This window comes from Cucumis melo, chromosome 7 (assembly GCF_025177605.1).
Source record: "Cucumis melo cultivar AY chromosome 7, USDA_Cmelo_AY_1.0, whole genome shotgun sequence".
Classification (NCBI taxonomy): Eukaryota; Viridiplantae; Streptophyta; class Magnoliopsida; order Cucurbitales; family Cucurbitaceae; genus Cucumis; species Cucumis melo.
The window spans coordinates 751,993-765,039 of NC_066863.1; the positions used below are offsets into that span (position 1 = coordinate 751,993).

General features: G+C 34.0%; 1 protein-coding gene across 3 annotated transcripts; it reads left to right on the top strand.

Moving 5' to 3' along the window:
• The first annotated feature begins 1,147 nt into the window (after positions 1 to 1,147).
• Positions 1,148 to 10,793, top strand: LOC103493758 (cytochrome b561, DM13 and DOMON domain-containing protein At5g54830). 3 transcript variants are annotated; one of them, XR_007822563.1, is made up of 6 exons: positions 1,150 to 1,373; positions 5,342 to 5,409; positions 5,500 to 5,651; positions 7,390 to 7,511; positions 8,391 to 8,512; positions 10,329 to 10,793. XR_007822563.1 is itself a non-coding variant. In XM_051087807.1 (2 exons), the coding sequence occupies exon 2, from the start codon at positions 1,505 to 1,507 to the stop codon at positions 4,199 to 4,201; it is 2,697 nt and encodes an 898-aa protein (XP_050943764.1). In that variant the 5' UTR covers positions 1,196 to 1,373; positions 1,466 to 1,504; the 3' UTR covers positions 4,202 to 4,675. The 3 variants fall into 3 exon arrangements, 1 of the variants encoding a protein (XP_050943764.1); XR_001763180.2 differs by having other exon boundaries at positions 1,148 to 1,373; positions 5,500 to 7,511; XM_051087807.1 differs by lacking the exons at positions 5,342 to 5,409; positions 5,500 to 5,651; positions 7,390 to 7,511; positions 8,391 to 8,512; positions 10,329 to 10,793 and adding an exon at positions 1,466 to 4,675 and having other exon boundaries at positions 1,196 to 1,373.
• Positions 10,794 to 13,047: the final 2,254 nt, after the last annotated feature.

The following is a 13,047-nucleotide window of genomic DNA, read 5'->3' on the forward strand; positions in this document are numbered from 1 at the left end:
TGTGCAGTTCCAATGCAAGTATCGATAAAATATACGTAGGTCAAATTAAAATTGATTTAATGGTATTAGCATGACCTCTGTCTTTAAAGATCGAAGGTTCAATCCTCCGTCTATCATTATTGTACTGAAAACGAAAAACAAGTTACACGAAAATTGTAAATAGGTTGACAATTTTCTATATGGACTTATTTGTCAATCGAGAATTTAATAACAACTGATGACATAGGTAAATTAAATATAGCCAAATTTAGTCTAGTTTTAGCAATTTTTTTATACAAATTTATATCTTAGAGTTGAAAATCTCGATCTCCCACCCAACAATTGTATACTCAACATATACATCAAACTCATGAAGCTAATTGAAGTATGAAACTCATATGATATTTTAATTAATACAAGTTATATTTTCATCAATTTATTTCAACAACAATTAAAATATATTTTATTCCAAATTCGTCTTTAACCTAAAAATTAACATTTCTTTCTTTAAGACAAAAAAAAAAAAAAAAAAACCTACCAAAAATTCCACTACAATACAAAAACCGACTAATACAAAGTTCATATTTTATCCTAAACTCGATTAGTAGTATCGATCCATTTAAACTTTAAACATAATTGAGTGTTTTAATCTTCCTCGATGAAATTATGTTCGAATTGTATAATCACCAAGTTTGAAAATTAACCAATAAATACCAAATTCTTCAAAACAATCTGAGAGAAACTATTCTAAAATAGTTATAACAATTTTTTTTTTTCAAAGTCACATTTAATTGTTCTAAAAACATAAAATTACCGTAAATAACAAAATTTTTAAAATTATTTACTAAAATTTTTGCTTTGCATCTGAAATAAATTAGGTTAAGAAACGAATTAAGTTTGTTAAGTTATTTCTAACTTGAAGTATTATGTTCCTATCGCATAGCATGTTCACACGAAGTTAAGTTAAAGTTCTGAATTTAAGAGCGTTAGGACTATCGCGTGAGGAAGGAACACGTTTCTAGTGGGATATGATACTATCGATCAATATTGACGAAGTTATATCTAACGATATCGCTTTAAGAAAACTTATTTGAAGAAAGTGTGAAATTAAATTCTCATTTTGTATTCCACAAAGAATTCCTTGAACTTAGACGAACAAAATAAAATAAAGCCTAAGATCTATGAATGGAAAAATTTCCCATTTGTTTATTTATTTGTACACAATCCTTGAGTTTGTAGCTATTGCTTAACGCACTAACCCAAATCAACGTGTCCAGCAAAAAGCCGTCCAATGCCCACTCTAAGAAACCGTCCTTGATTCTTCAGTTCTTCCAATTTGTCAATTCAATTCAATTTCCGATCGGGACTCCATTAATCACCGCCCAAGATCTCTGGTAATGCTACAATTTTGATTCATTTTATTTCACAACTTCGACAAAGAAAAACATTGTATAATCTAGATTCTGGGTGGTGTTTCTGATCCTAGCGAGATAGAGAAGGTGATTTGGATCCCAATCTCGTCCTCATGCATCACACACCCATTTTCGTTGGGTGTTTTATCTTTTTATGTTCGATTATTTGTTGCTATGCGGATGCTGGATCTGGTTGTTCTAAAACAAGTCCTCTCGTCGATTTTGAGTCCGAATTTAAAATGGTACAGCATCAACTTAGAGGTTCCTTTAGGATAATTGATGATTGTTCTTTTAGGGTTTCGAATTTTGATATGCTTTCTGGTACCGACGTGCACTGGTGGGGTGCGATCGCTCTTGATTTCACTAATTTCACGTCTGGGTTTGTTGTGTCTGATCAAAAGCTTAATGAGACTTACAAAAATGCTTCATTCGTTGTGCGTTTGAAGAAGAATGTTAAATGGGATCAGATCCAAGTTATTGCCGCCTGGGACCTTCCTGCTGCTTCGGATTTTGGACATGTTGTTCTACAGAGACCGGAAAATGGATCCGCGGGTAGTCCTAACATGGCTCCATCTCCGTCGGAAGGTGGTAATTCAGGGGAAGAGATGAAACCTGTTTATATTGAGCCCACCACGTTTGAGAATTGCAAAGTTTTGGCTGATAACTACAGGGTTAGATGGACATTGAACACCAAGGATAAGTTGATTGACATCGGGCTGGAGGCGGCAATACCGATGACAAACTACATGGCATTTGGGTGGGCAAATCAGAGTGAGAGTTCTAATCTCATGATTGGGGCGGATGTTGCTGTGATGGGGTTCAAGGAGGACGGAGTGCCGCTTGTGGATGATTTCTACATCACAAAGCTCAGCGAGTGTATGATAAATAAGGATGGTACGGTGCATGGTGTTTGCCCAGATACAATTTTTGAAGGTTCAGATCCTGTTGTGGTGAACAATACTAAGTTGATTTATGGGCACAGGAGAGATGGGGTATCGTTCCTTCGGTATCAAAGGCCTCTGGTTACTATTGATAGGAAGTATGATATGCCTATTAATCATACTGAAAATATGACTGTCATTTGGGCTATGGGACCAATGAAACCACCTGATGCAATTCGGCCATTCTATCTTCCTCAGAATCACGGCGGGACTTATGGGCATCTGGTTCTCAATGTTTCAGAGCATGTGAATGATTGCTTGGGTCCGCTTGCTGCAGAAGACAACGAGGATCAAGATGTTGTAATAGCAGATGCAAATGCACCTCTTGTTGTAACAAGTGGTCCGGCTTTGTATTATCCAAATCCTCCCAACCCTGCAAAAGTTCTCTACATCAATAAGAAGGAGGCTCCTCTACTGAGAGTTGAGAGGGGAGTGCCAGTGAAGTTCTCAATACAAGCCGGACATGATGTTGCACTCTACATTACTTCTGACCTGCTCGGTGGAAATGCAACGTTGAGGAACATGTCTGAGACTATCTATGCAGGAGGACCCGAAGCTGAAGGAGTACAAGCCAGCCCCATGGAATTAACTTGGCAGCCTGATAGGAATACTCCAGACCAAGTTTTTTACCACTCAATTTACCAACCAAAAATGGGTTGGAAAGTGCAGGTTGTGGATGGTGGTTTGTCAGACATGTATAACAACAGTGTTCTTTTGGATGACCAGCAAGTTACATTTTTTTGGACGCTGTCAGAGGATTCTATAACTATTGCGGCTCGTGGTGAGAAAAAGAGTGGTTATCTTGCTATTGGATTTGGAAGTGGAATGATTAATAGCTACGCTTATGTGGGTTGGATGGATGAAACTGGTAAAGGTAGAGTCAGTACTTACTGGATTGATGGAAGGGAAGCTTTAAATGTACATCCGACAAAAGAGAATTTGACTTTTGTGAGATGCAAGTCAGAGAGTGGTATCATTACTCTGGAGTTTACCCGTCCCTTAAAGCCATCCTGTACTCAAGGTCACGGACCGGAGTGTAAAAATGTAATCGATCCCACCACTCCACTTAAGGTTGTATGGGCAATGGGTGCTAAATGGGTTGATGAACATTTAAGCGAAAGAAATATGCACTCTTCTCGGAGCAGTAGGCCTATGCGGGTGCTGCTTATGCGTGGTTCTGCAGAGGCCGAACAGGATCTACAACCAGTATTAGCTGTTCATGGTTTCATGATGTTCCTTGCTTGGGGTATTTTGTTACCTGGCGGGATATTGGCTGCTAGATACTTGAAACACGTGAAGGGTGATGGATGGTTTCAGATTCACGTTTACTTGCAGTATTCAGGTTTGTCAATTGTCCTACTTGGCCTTCTTTTTGCTGTTGCTGAGCTTCGGGGTTTTTATGTCAGCTCAGTACATGTTAAATTCGGGATTGCTGCTATACTTTTAGCATGTATGCAGTCAGTAAATGCATACATCAGACCTAACAAACCAGCCAATGGGGAGGTGGCTTCCTCCAAAAGGATTTTATGGGAGTATTCACATGCCATTATAGGCAGATGTGCGATTGGGATTGGTATTGCAGCACAGTTCACTGGAATGAAGCATCTAGGTGATCGATACGATAGTGAAAACGTCCATGGGCTTATTTGGGCTCTGATTAGTTGGTTTATGATAATTGCATTGATGGCTATTTATTTGGAATACCGGGAGAGGCAGCGGAGGAGGGACAGAACAATTGGCAGAAGCAATTGGGTGCTAGGTAATGATGAAGATTCTGTTGATCTTTTGGGTCCGACTATTTCAATTGAAGGAAAAGAATCTCATCCTTCAGGAACTATGGAAGTTCAGTTAGAACCTTTAAGAAGATAGGATTGTCTTCTCTAAACCTATTCTTTTTTATATGGAGTTGGTCCATTCACCAGCTTTGATTTTTGCACGGAGATAGCTGCTTTGGGTTTTATTCTTGAAGCTTTCACTGAGGAACATGAAGGGGTTTGTCACTTGCCAAGACATTCCCCCATTTGCTCTGCCGAAGATCATCATCTTCCTACTTCTTTTGGAGTACAACAAGACACCTCTACACAATTGAAAAGGATAATTTCTACTGTTTGTTTTTTTGTCAGAAAGGATAATAACGCTGGCAAATTTTGTCATGTTTCAGCTACACAGTTAGGAGGTTCGTAGGTGTGTCCACTATGGGCATGAGAAGTAAAAATTTCCATTAAACGAAATGAAAGCGATATTTGTTGTATATATGAGACGGTCACCGATACTCTTGCTTTGCAGTGAAGATATTTGAAATTAACGTTTGTCAAATCCAGTGAAGCCCCTAGTTATTCCTTATCTTCATGTTTGATCCCATAATTCCCTCATACGCAAGGTATATATAGGATAATGATTTTATTTTTGCCCCCAAAAAAGTTTATAATTATTTTTGACTGACAGCTTCAAATCACCTCTTTTTTTTTTTTTTTTTTTTTTGGGAGGGGGGGGGGGGGGGGATTTCGTAAGTAAAATGTTTACTAAAAACTCTCATGCAACAATCTCCAGTGTTGAAGTTTGTTTCGACGGATGTGGTTCATTGTTTAATCTTAATGATGTGAGTGCATTGAAGTTGAATCATTAAATGATTCATCTCTTTGAACTGCTATCTATATTGTATCACGTCCTAAACCTCTCAAGGTTACACTAACTAAACAAGTTCTATATCTGTTCGAACAATAGAATTAGACAAACTTGCAAGTGAGAAAAATAATTTTATTTGAATGATAGAATTGGCTAGCAAATTTGATAAAAGTGTGGCTGCAATCCTTCGCCAAGTGTTATTCCAGAAACTCTTGAACTTCGAATTGGCAGGTATCTAGTAGAAACTTAATCTAATAAAATCTTCGTTTGAAATGGTTCTCATGTTTTCTTGACACTTGACACTGGTACATTTGGTGGAAGAGGTGATATTATTCTGTCATATGGCCATTGGTCCATTGTTGTATTCTCATATAAATTTTTTAGGCCATTTATCTCATGTCTGTTGAAGAAGGTGCAAGTCAAGCTTGTGGAAGAAGTGCGACGTTCTCTCTGTAATTCCTTTCTTCAAACCTGATTTTGTGCGTGTAGATTTTGTAATGATCAACTATTGAATTTCTTTTCCATCCTTCCACATTTTACAGGTTAGCCTTGGACTGTGAATTGTGCTGTACTCTTGCTGAAGGGATGATCTCATCTGCACTGAAGAGTGAAAGTTGGCATTGGAAATGTCAAAATCTTTGTTTAATAGAGCTGCTATGTGGAAAATATTAACAGCTGGTTTGCAGAATAAGAGGTAAGTGAGATCCAAGTGTCTCTTTTGGGATTACAGTTATGCATGGCTTTTAATTTGTTTGGATTTCTTAAATACATGCACTTTTTCCCCTCTAAGTTCGGAAGTAACATTTCTGTATAAACATCATTAGGCTAGTTTTTGGGATCGGATTTCCTTACCCCTTTACTGTCCAGCCAGAGAAGCTCTCAATTTCTAGAAATGGACATCCCTCTGTTCATATCATTACCTGTTTCAAGCACAAGGGAGTAGTTGAGCTCCATTCTTACTTTTTTGACAGTTCTACAGGATGTTTGGACATCCATAATTGTATTGGAATATAATGTAATGTAATAAAAGATTTATGTTTGGATTGGGCCTTTTGAACTCGAATTGTTATTAAAAATTCAATTCTGTTTCTGCAGTTTTCAACTAAACCCCATTTTCCATCATTTTCACACTTTACCATCACATTTTTTTACCACCCTTGATTCGACAGGTATTCCAACATCTCTCTTCCTAGTAATCCTGATTACATCCTACCTCTCCAAACACCCCTCTAGTGTCTTTATGTGTATATCTTTTTATTCTCTGGACAATAGGATAAACCACACCCTCGTGTCAATGGAACTTCAAGTAATTCATCAAATCATAATTTCTTCTCGTTTCCTTTCCCTCTCCCATTAGATTTTTCAAAAGCCTACCCAATTGTATGAAATATATCTTCTTTCCAAAACACCAAGAAGCAAGAACCATATCAGTAGTCATAGACATCTTTCATTTCCCTACAAAGGTCTTTTCTTTCTTCATGTCCCAGTCCCACAATACCATAAATGTTTTTTTTTAAGCAGACAATACCATAGATGTTGGTCCTTCGTTTAAGACCAGTATTTTTGTTGATTGTTGTAGTTATTATCACCCTATCATCACAGTGACCTTGTTTTGGAGAGAAAAATTGTTGGTCCCAGTTAATACTAGAAGTTTCCATCATTTCGTTTGGGCTAGACACTTTCGCTCTTCAAATATAAATACATAATTTAGGACTTCGAACCAGGGATCATTTCACTCATGAAGGATAGTCAACTGCCCTCTACAGCTTGTTAGCAGTGGCATTTACTTAAGAGAGCTGATTGACAAGAGAATGTACCCAAGCTATAGAATATCCTAACCAAATAGTCGTAGTTCTAGTTTTGATTAAGGGTCACAAACCCGATTTTCATAGTGAAGTGAGATATATTTGACTAGTACTTGGGGAAAAAGGTTCAAATTATATTTAAAAAAAACCATTGAATTCTGTCACTTGTTTAAAAAAATACCTATGCTTTCGAAAGTTGCAATATCGCACTTGAACTTTCTAAAACTTTCTAAAGCATCTAAGAAATGTGTTAGGAGTATAATTTTTTAGAATTTCGGACGGAGATTGAGACATGAAATAGTGTTAATGACTTAGAACGAAAATTTAAATTACTTCATCATTTAGGTCTTGGTGGTACATAGTTCCAAGTCTTTCCATGTGCAACTCCCAAGGACTTTTATACCAATGGTAGTTTTGGAACATTCATGAAAGCTGAGGGAGTAATATAGCAACTTTTTGAACAAGGGAAGAGATTTTGCTCAGACTTAAAGAATGGTTATGTTATTGTTGACTTTCTTTAGATTTCATAGGGAAGGGCTAAAATAATCAAATGTATCCATGACTATGGTTTATGAACACGTTGTGTGTCTCTCTTGAAATGATTTGTTTGTCGAGAAAATTTTACAGGAGGACGTGCTGTTTATGGACAATTGGATAACGCGAAGGAACCGAAAGCAAAATCCTTAGGAGGGAAAGACGATAGGTGCACCGAAAGTTGTCGACATTATAAAATGAAGGTGGAAGAGAAGGTAAAATGTTCATTGTTTTCTTCCTATTTTTTTTATATATTTGTATAAAGTTGAATATTAGCCAACTTAGACATAAAGATGAAAGGCTCAAATTTTCAGCCTCACGTGTGGTTGATATCAGAAAAGAAAAGTATCATTAAAAATAACAGAAATAAAATATATAAAATATAAAGTTGAATCTTGCTTAAATAACCTGGCTGGTTTTTCCGCCTTTGATGGAAATCATACGAGTAAATTAGTAACTGTTTGTAGTTGGACCTTGGTGGGTTAGTGGAGGTGTGCATTCGCTTTGTTGGTCTGGTTTTCTGACCAAATCGCCACTAAACCAACTATGACCAGTTTAGTAAATGTTTAAACTAACCTTGATCATCAACGAGTTTTTTCAAACTGACACCAACCGACCGACTTCAGTTTGATCGATCAGCTCGATATTTTGGTCTTCATGTTCACTCCCGATGATAATACTTTTTAGAACTCAAGAAATTTCAAAGTTTAGTTATATGATTAAAAGCAGTTATAAAAACTTTAAAAGATATTTAGACCCGCGCTGAAAATTTAATCAAGAAGCTCTCCTCTAAAGATACTACATAGAAACTAGAAAGTAATTTATCACTCTAGCTCTTAGGTAATGAGGTATGTTGATAGTACCATGAAAGTGTTTTTGAAATAGATATTACAAGTAGGCATGTAGTATTTAGGAAATGACTTTTAAAAGTATGAAACATTTAATTATTATAGCCTAAAAGGTGTTTAGAATTAAAATATGTTAGTAGATTGAACAAATGAACATAACTCAATGATAAATATATTTTTTCCCTTGAAATTAGGGGTTTAGTTAACTATCGTATTAAAATAAATAATTAAAATTTCTTTTAACAGCCTTTGGAAGGGAAAGGGCTAGCTTTGACGAAGGTACATCATTTGGGCTTTAGCCCATGAAAGTATTGTTCAAAGGAGAGGTTAAAGAAATGATCGTGTGATTGGAAGGAAAGGAAAAGAAGGTCAGTCTTAAATGAATTAATGATTATTGATTAGTATTTCTTTAATAGATATTTTGGTCGGGATTCGTTGACTTTGAATGTTTTTGTACTAAATTGACATTTTGAAATGCCCCCACGATTTGGCTAAAGAAATAGCACAACAACTATTGCTTTTGGTTGTGGTGGTTTCTTTAGAATTTAGTGTCCTTGTTGCTCCACTAAACCGAATGTGACCATTTATTTCTTTGGTTATTAAAAAGGTTTTAGTTGGATGGTTAGTGTAGCTTATTTCATCATTACTTTCCCTATTTTTCTTGTTTTTGTTCTCAAAGATTGAGTGACTAGGAATCCTTTGTTCTACACCTTTTTCAGACACATGGCCCCCCTTATATTTTTTTGGTGGTCCAGTTTGATTTTACTATTTTGATAATAAGATTATGAAATCCATCATGGATTGGCTAGAAGGGTATGGTCAGTCAAGTTGTATCTACCTAAAATTTAATTTTCTTGACACCAAATATAGTAGGATCTGAAGGTTTGTCGTGTAGATGTACATAAGTTAATCATAACACTTACGTAGGTTAAAAAATAATGTAAAAGGATTTTTCTTTAAAAAAAATATTTTACATAGTTATTAGATTAGAACATGTTCGGAATGATTTTTTTAAGGTTTACTTAGACATTTTCGAGAGGCTCTTAGTAAGTCCATTTTAAATTCTAACGAGCTTGAATAATAGGTAATAAAAGTAAAAAAGTGGAACAAACCCTACCAATCCCTACCAAATTCATTCTTAAAAACACTAAAAAAAATTAAGTTATTCAACTAAATCTAGCTAAAAATGCATTAAACCAAGAACAAAAAATGTGTATAAGACTAAACTTTTGTTAGAGTTGCATACAAATTTTCTAATTAGAGTGTGATCATGGTTTTGGAAAGGGTGAATTGGAGATGACATTTAATAATGAAAGAAAAGCAACCACCATTCAATGAAGATGCAATGATCCATTTTGCCTCTACCAAAAGGGTTATAAATGAGATGTGGAAAACAGCTTTAATACTTAAAATAGGACACCCCACAATCCTTAGTGCTACAAATTTTTTGCTCCCCACTTGAATTCAAGGTTCAAAGTACTTGTTTGGAGACCATGTGGTTGTCTTTGTGCCTTTCAATTTAAGATTCCCACATCATTCTCATCACTACTTCCTTATTTTCCTTTCTGCATTACTCAGGGAAAAAAACTGAACTTTTCATTAACAATTTGGTTTTGTTTACCTTCATTCATCTGTTTCTATGCCTTTTTCTATGTTTTAATTACTTTGCTTAATTAAATAGTAACTATAGCTGAAATGATAGTGTAAATATATATGATGGTTCTATCAGTTTCTTTATCACTATTAAATTAAATGATTGATGTCTTTATAGAGTTAGAACAAGTGTTTAATTAACAAACCATGCAAAAAGGGGTCAGAGATGAGTTTTGCCTATGGTTAATTTTTTTTTTCTTCTAAAAGTTGCATATCCCCAACCTTTCATAAACACCTTCAAATTGCCTTCACAGTAGAAATAATTCTAAAAATGTCCAACAAAAAATCAACATCGTGTCTGTATCATGAAACGTCGGATAGTGACTAAGATGCTTGGATTAGGTTTGAAAAAACAAGATTGACATAGAAATACGTAGACTGTGTTTAAATATTTTAACAGTATTTCTACGTTTAGGAAACGTTTATGAAAGGTCTATAATAATATTGGCATTGATTTTTGGAAACCATTATTGTCAAACTATTTTATAAGTTAATCTTTCTATGAATGATTTCTTTTGTTGGAGTTGACAGGTTTGGTCAAGCTTTGGTGGTAAGGAGCAAGTTGATGTCACATAGCATTAAGATTTGAGAGAGAGAGAGAGAGAGAAAGGAGGTGAAAGATAGGGTGTGTAGGAAGAAGGTAGAAAAGTGGTTGCTGTGATTGATTGATTGGTTAAAACCTTTTCTTTGGAGTTTGGCACTGTACTTTTTTGGGCTGTGAAATGAAATCTATGGCCATATATATCATCACACCATCATGCACGTACAAATGTACTATCTACTATACAATTGTACATTTTTGTTTTCCCATCTCCATCTAGGCACAACATTGTTGACCAGTACTCCCTACATCATGTGAAATCAATCTTTATTCATTTATATATATATATTCATGTTTTTGTTTACTTCTGTTTGTTTGTTTCGATCCTTACCACTTTTGTTGACATTACGTTGATATATATTTAAATTCAAATTCTCGAAATGTATTTGGTTCAAGAATTTTGAAAGTAGTAGTTGAGAAGTAATGATTTGTAACTTCTTCTTCTTCTTCGGCCTAAAATGTTTGTTAGTCTCATCATTATAAAAAATCAATTACATAACTTATCTACTCCTTACACTGCAGATTCGAAGAGATCACATTTTACTAGATTTCTTAAATCCTTACTTCTTATAACTATGCAACTCCTTAACACAAACACTCTATTAATATATTTGACCTCAACAATTTAATACTTAATGAATAACATGTATTTTGAAAGAAAAACATGTCATTTTGTAGAAATTTGAGTTTTCTTCCTTTCACATGACATTTCTCCCTCATTTTCTACTAATTCACTTGCTAAGTAAGACCAAGTTTAACTTATATTTATATTTAGTGTATACTCAAGAGTTACTAGAAAAAATATTTTCTTTTTTTGAATGCTTCTACTGATCAAGTATTTGGATTCTAAAGCACTTTAAATTTCATTCCATTATTTCTATGTACAAAATGATTCTCTCTCAAATTTCAATTACACAAATTGATGGTTTAATTTACTTCATTTTTTCCTTTCAATATAGATCTTTTATGATATATACACACACACACACTACCATTCCATTTCATTTCTTTAAGGTTGTATGAGAGGTGGAGCAAGTTTGGACACACACACACACACATATATAATTCTAAATTAAACTCTCTTTTATCAAATGATTTTTGTATTAATCTTGATATCTTTTTTTTTTTTTTTGAAAAAAACTATAATTAATTTCTTTAATACATCCAAAGTATGAGAGTATATGGTCTAAATTCAGTTTCTTGACTTTATATATATATATATATATTTTCAAAAGTCAATATATACAATTTGCATAAGTTTGTTTAATCTAGTGATTGTATGTGCTTTCTTCCAACATATGTTTAATTAATACCCTTTGTATTATTTTAATAAAGCAATATTTTAACATTTACCTTTGTACCAAATTTTCTTTTTAAAGAATCAATAAATTAATTAATTTACTTTTTTTTTTTATTATTATTATTATTGGGATGATTAGTAGGTCACCATTTTCGCCGGCCAACATTTTTAATGAATATAATTTTCTCTATGACTTTTGTGAGAAAAATAAAATTCTATTTGGTAACAGCTTATTAAAAGGCTAGTTTACTCACATTTTATTGTCACATAATTAAAAGAAAAACATTGGGTCCATTTGATCAAATATATTGTAAGTGTAATTTCTTTTAGTTTTAACGATTATACGAGTGGGTATTCTGAAAATCGAGACAATAATTATATATTTTTATTATTTACTTAATTATGTTCAAATAATTGAAGCAAGGTCTAAAATGTACGAGAGGATCCAAACCGTTCTGAAGGAGACATGATGATGTATTTTTCCAAATGAAATCGTCAATGTGTTGGTAAACATATGCCGATTAGGAAATAACAGAGTTGCATTTGATCTAATACCCATGTCGAGACCATTTGTGTTAAACGTAACCAAAAGCAAGAGGAAGGGTTGATAAGAAACGACATTCAACAACCTTCAAGAGAAAGAGTAGAGGTTAAGCCCACAAAACGACCGTAACATTTTCGGCCTTATCATAGTGTCTTAATAACATTGGCACACTCACACCGTCACACGTTCTCTTTTTCTAAGGTAAAGTTTGTGTCCTCCACATAATTAAAGAAGCAATATGAGAGGGAAAAGTCAACAAAATTCTTCACTTGTGTTTTTACTCAACAGTCCATTACATTATTTGTTGATGTCCTTTTCCCTTTTAGTACTCTTTAGGAAATTTAGTATCAAATTTTGTTGATTGGTATTGGTTGGTTATGATTGACTAAATTTGGTATTCTTAGAGATTGAATATAATTAAAAGGATTGTTCCCTTAAATTAAGGACAACCTTAAAGATTCCAAAGAAAAAAAATAAAACAAAAGAAATAAGTAATATATATATATATATATATACACACACACACACATTATATTATATTATATTTATCCGACACATTTTCACATGGGGGTTTGGTCATCCAATTAATTCATTTCTATTCCCACTTGTTAAGATTCCTACACATTAAAATTTAGAGGATCCCATGGACATGGAAATAAATACCCAAAATTAAATTATTTTCTTTTTTCAGATTTCATCACCATTAATTCATTGTTTTATTGTTTCTCAATATTTTTTTTTAGGGCTACATTTATCTCCATATTTTATAATAATTAGAAACAAATTTAAGCTTTTATATGGTATT

Bases quoted from the DNA above. Each gene is read 5' to 3' on its own strand.
- LOC103493758 (XM_051087807.1), top strand. From the start codon at position 1,505: ATGCATCACACACCCATTTTCGTTGGGTGTTTTATCTTTTTATGTTCG.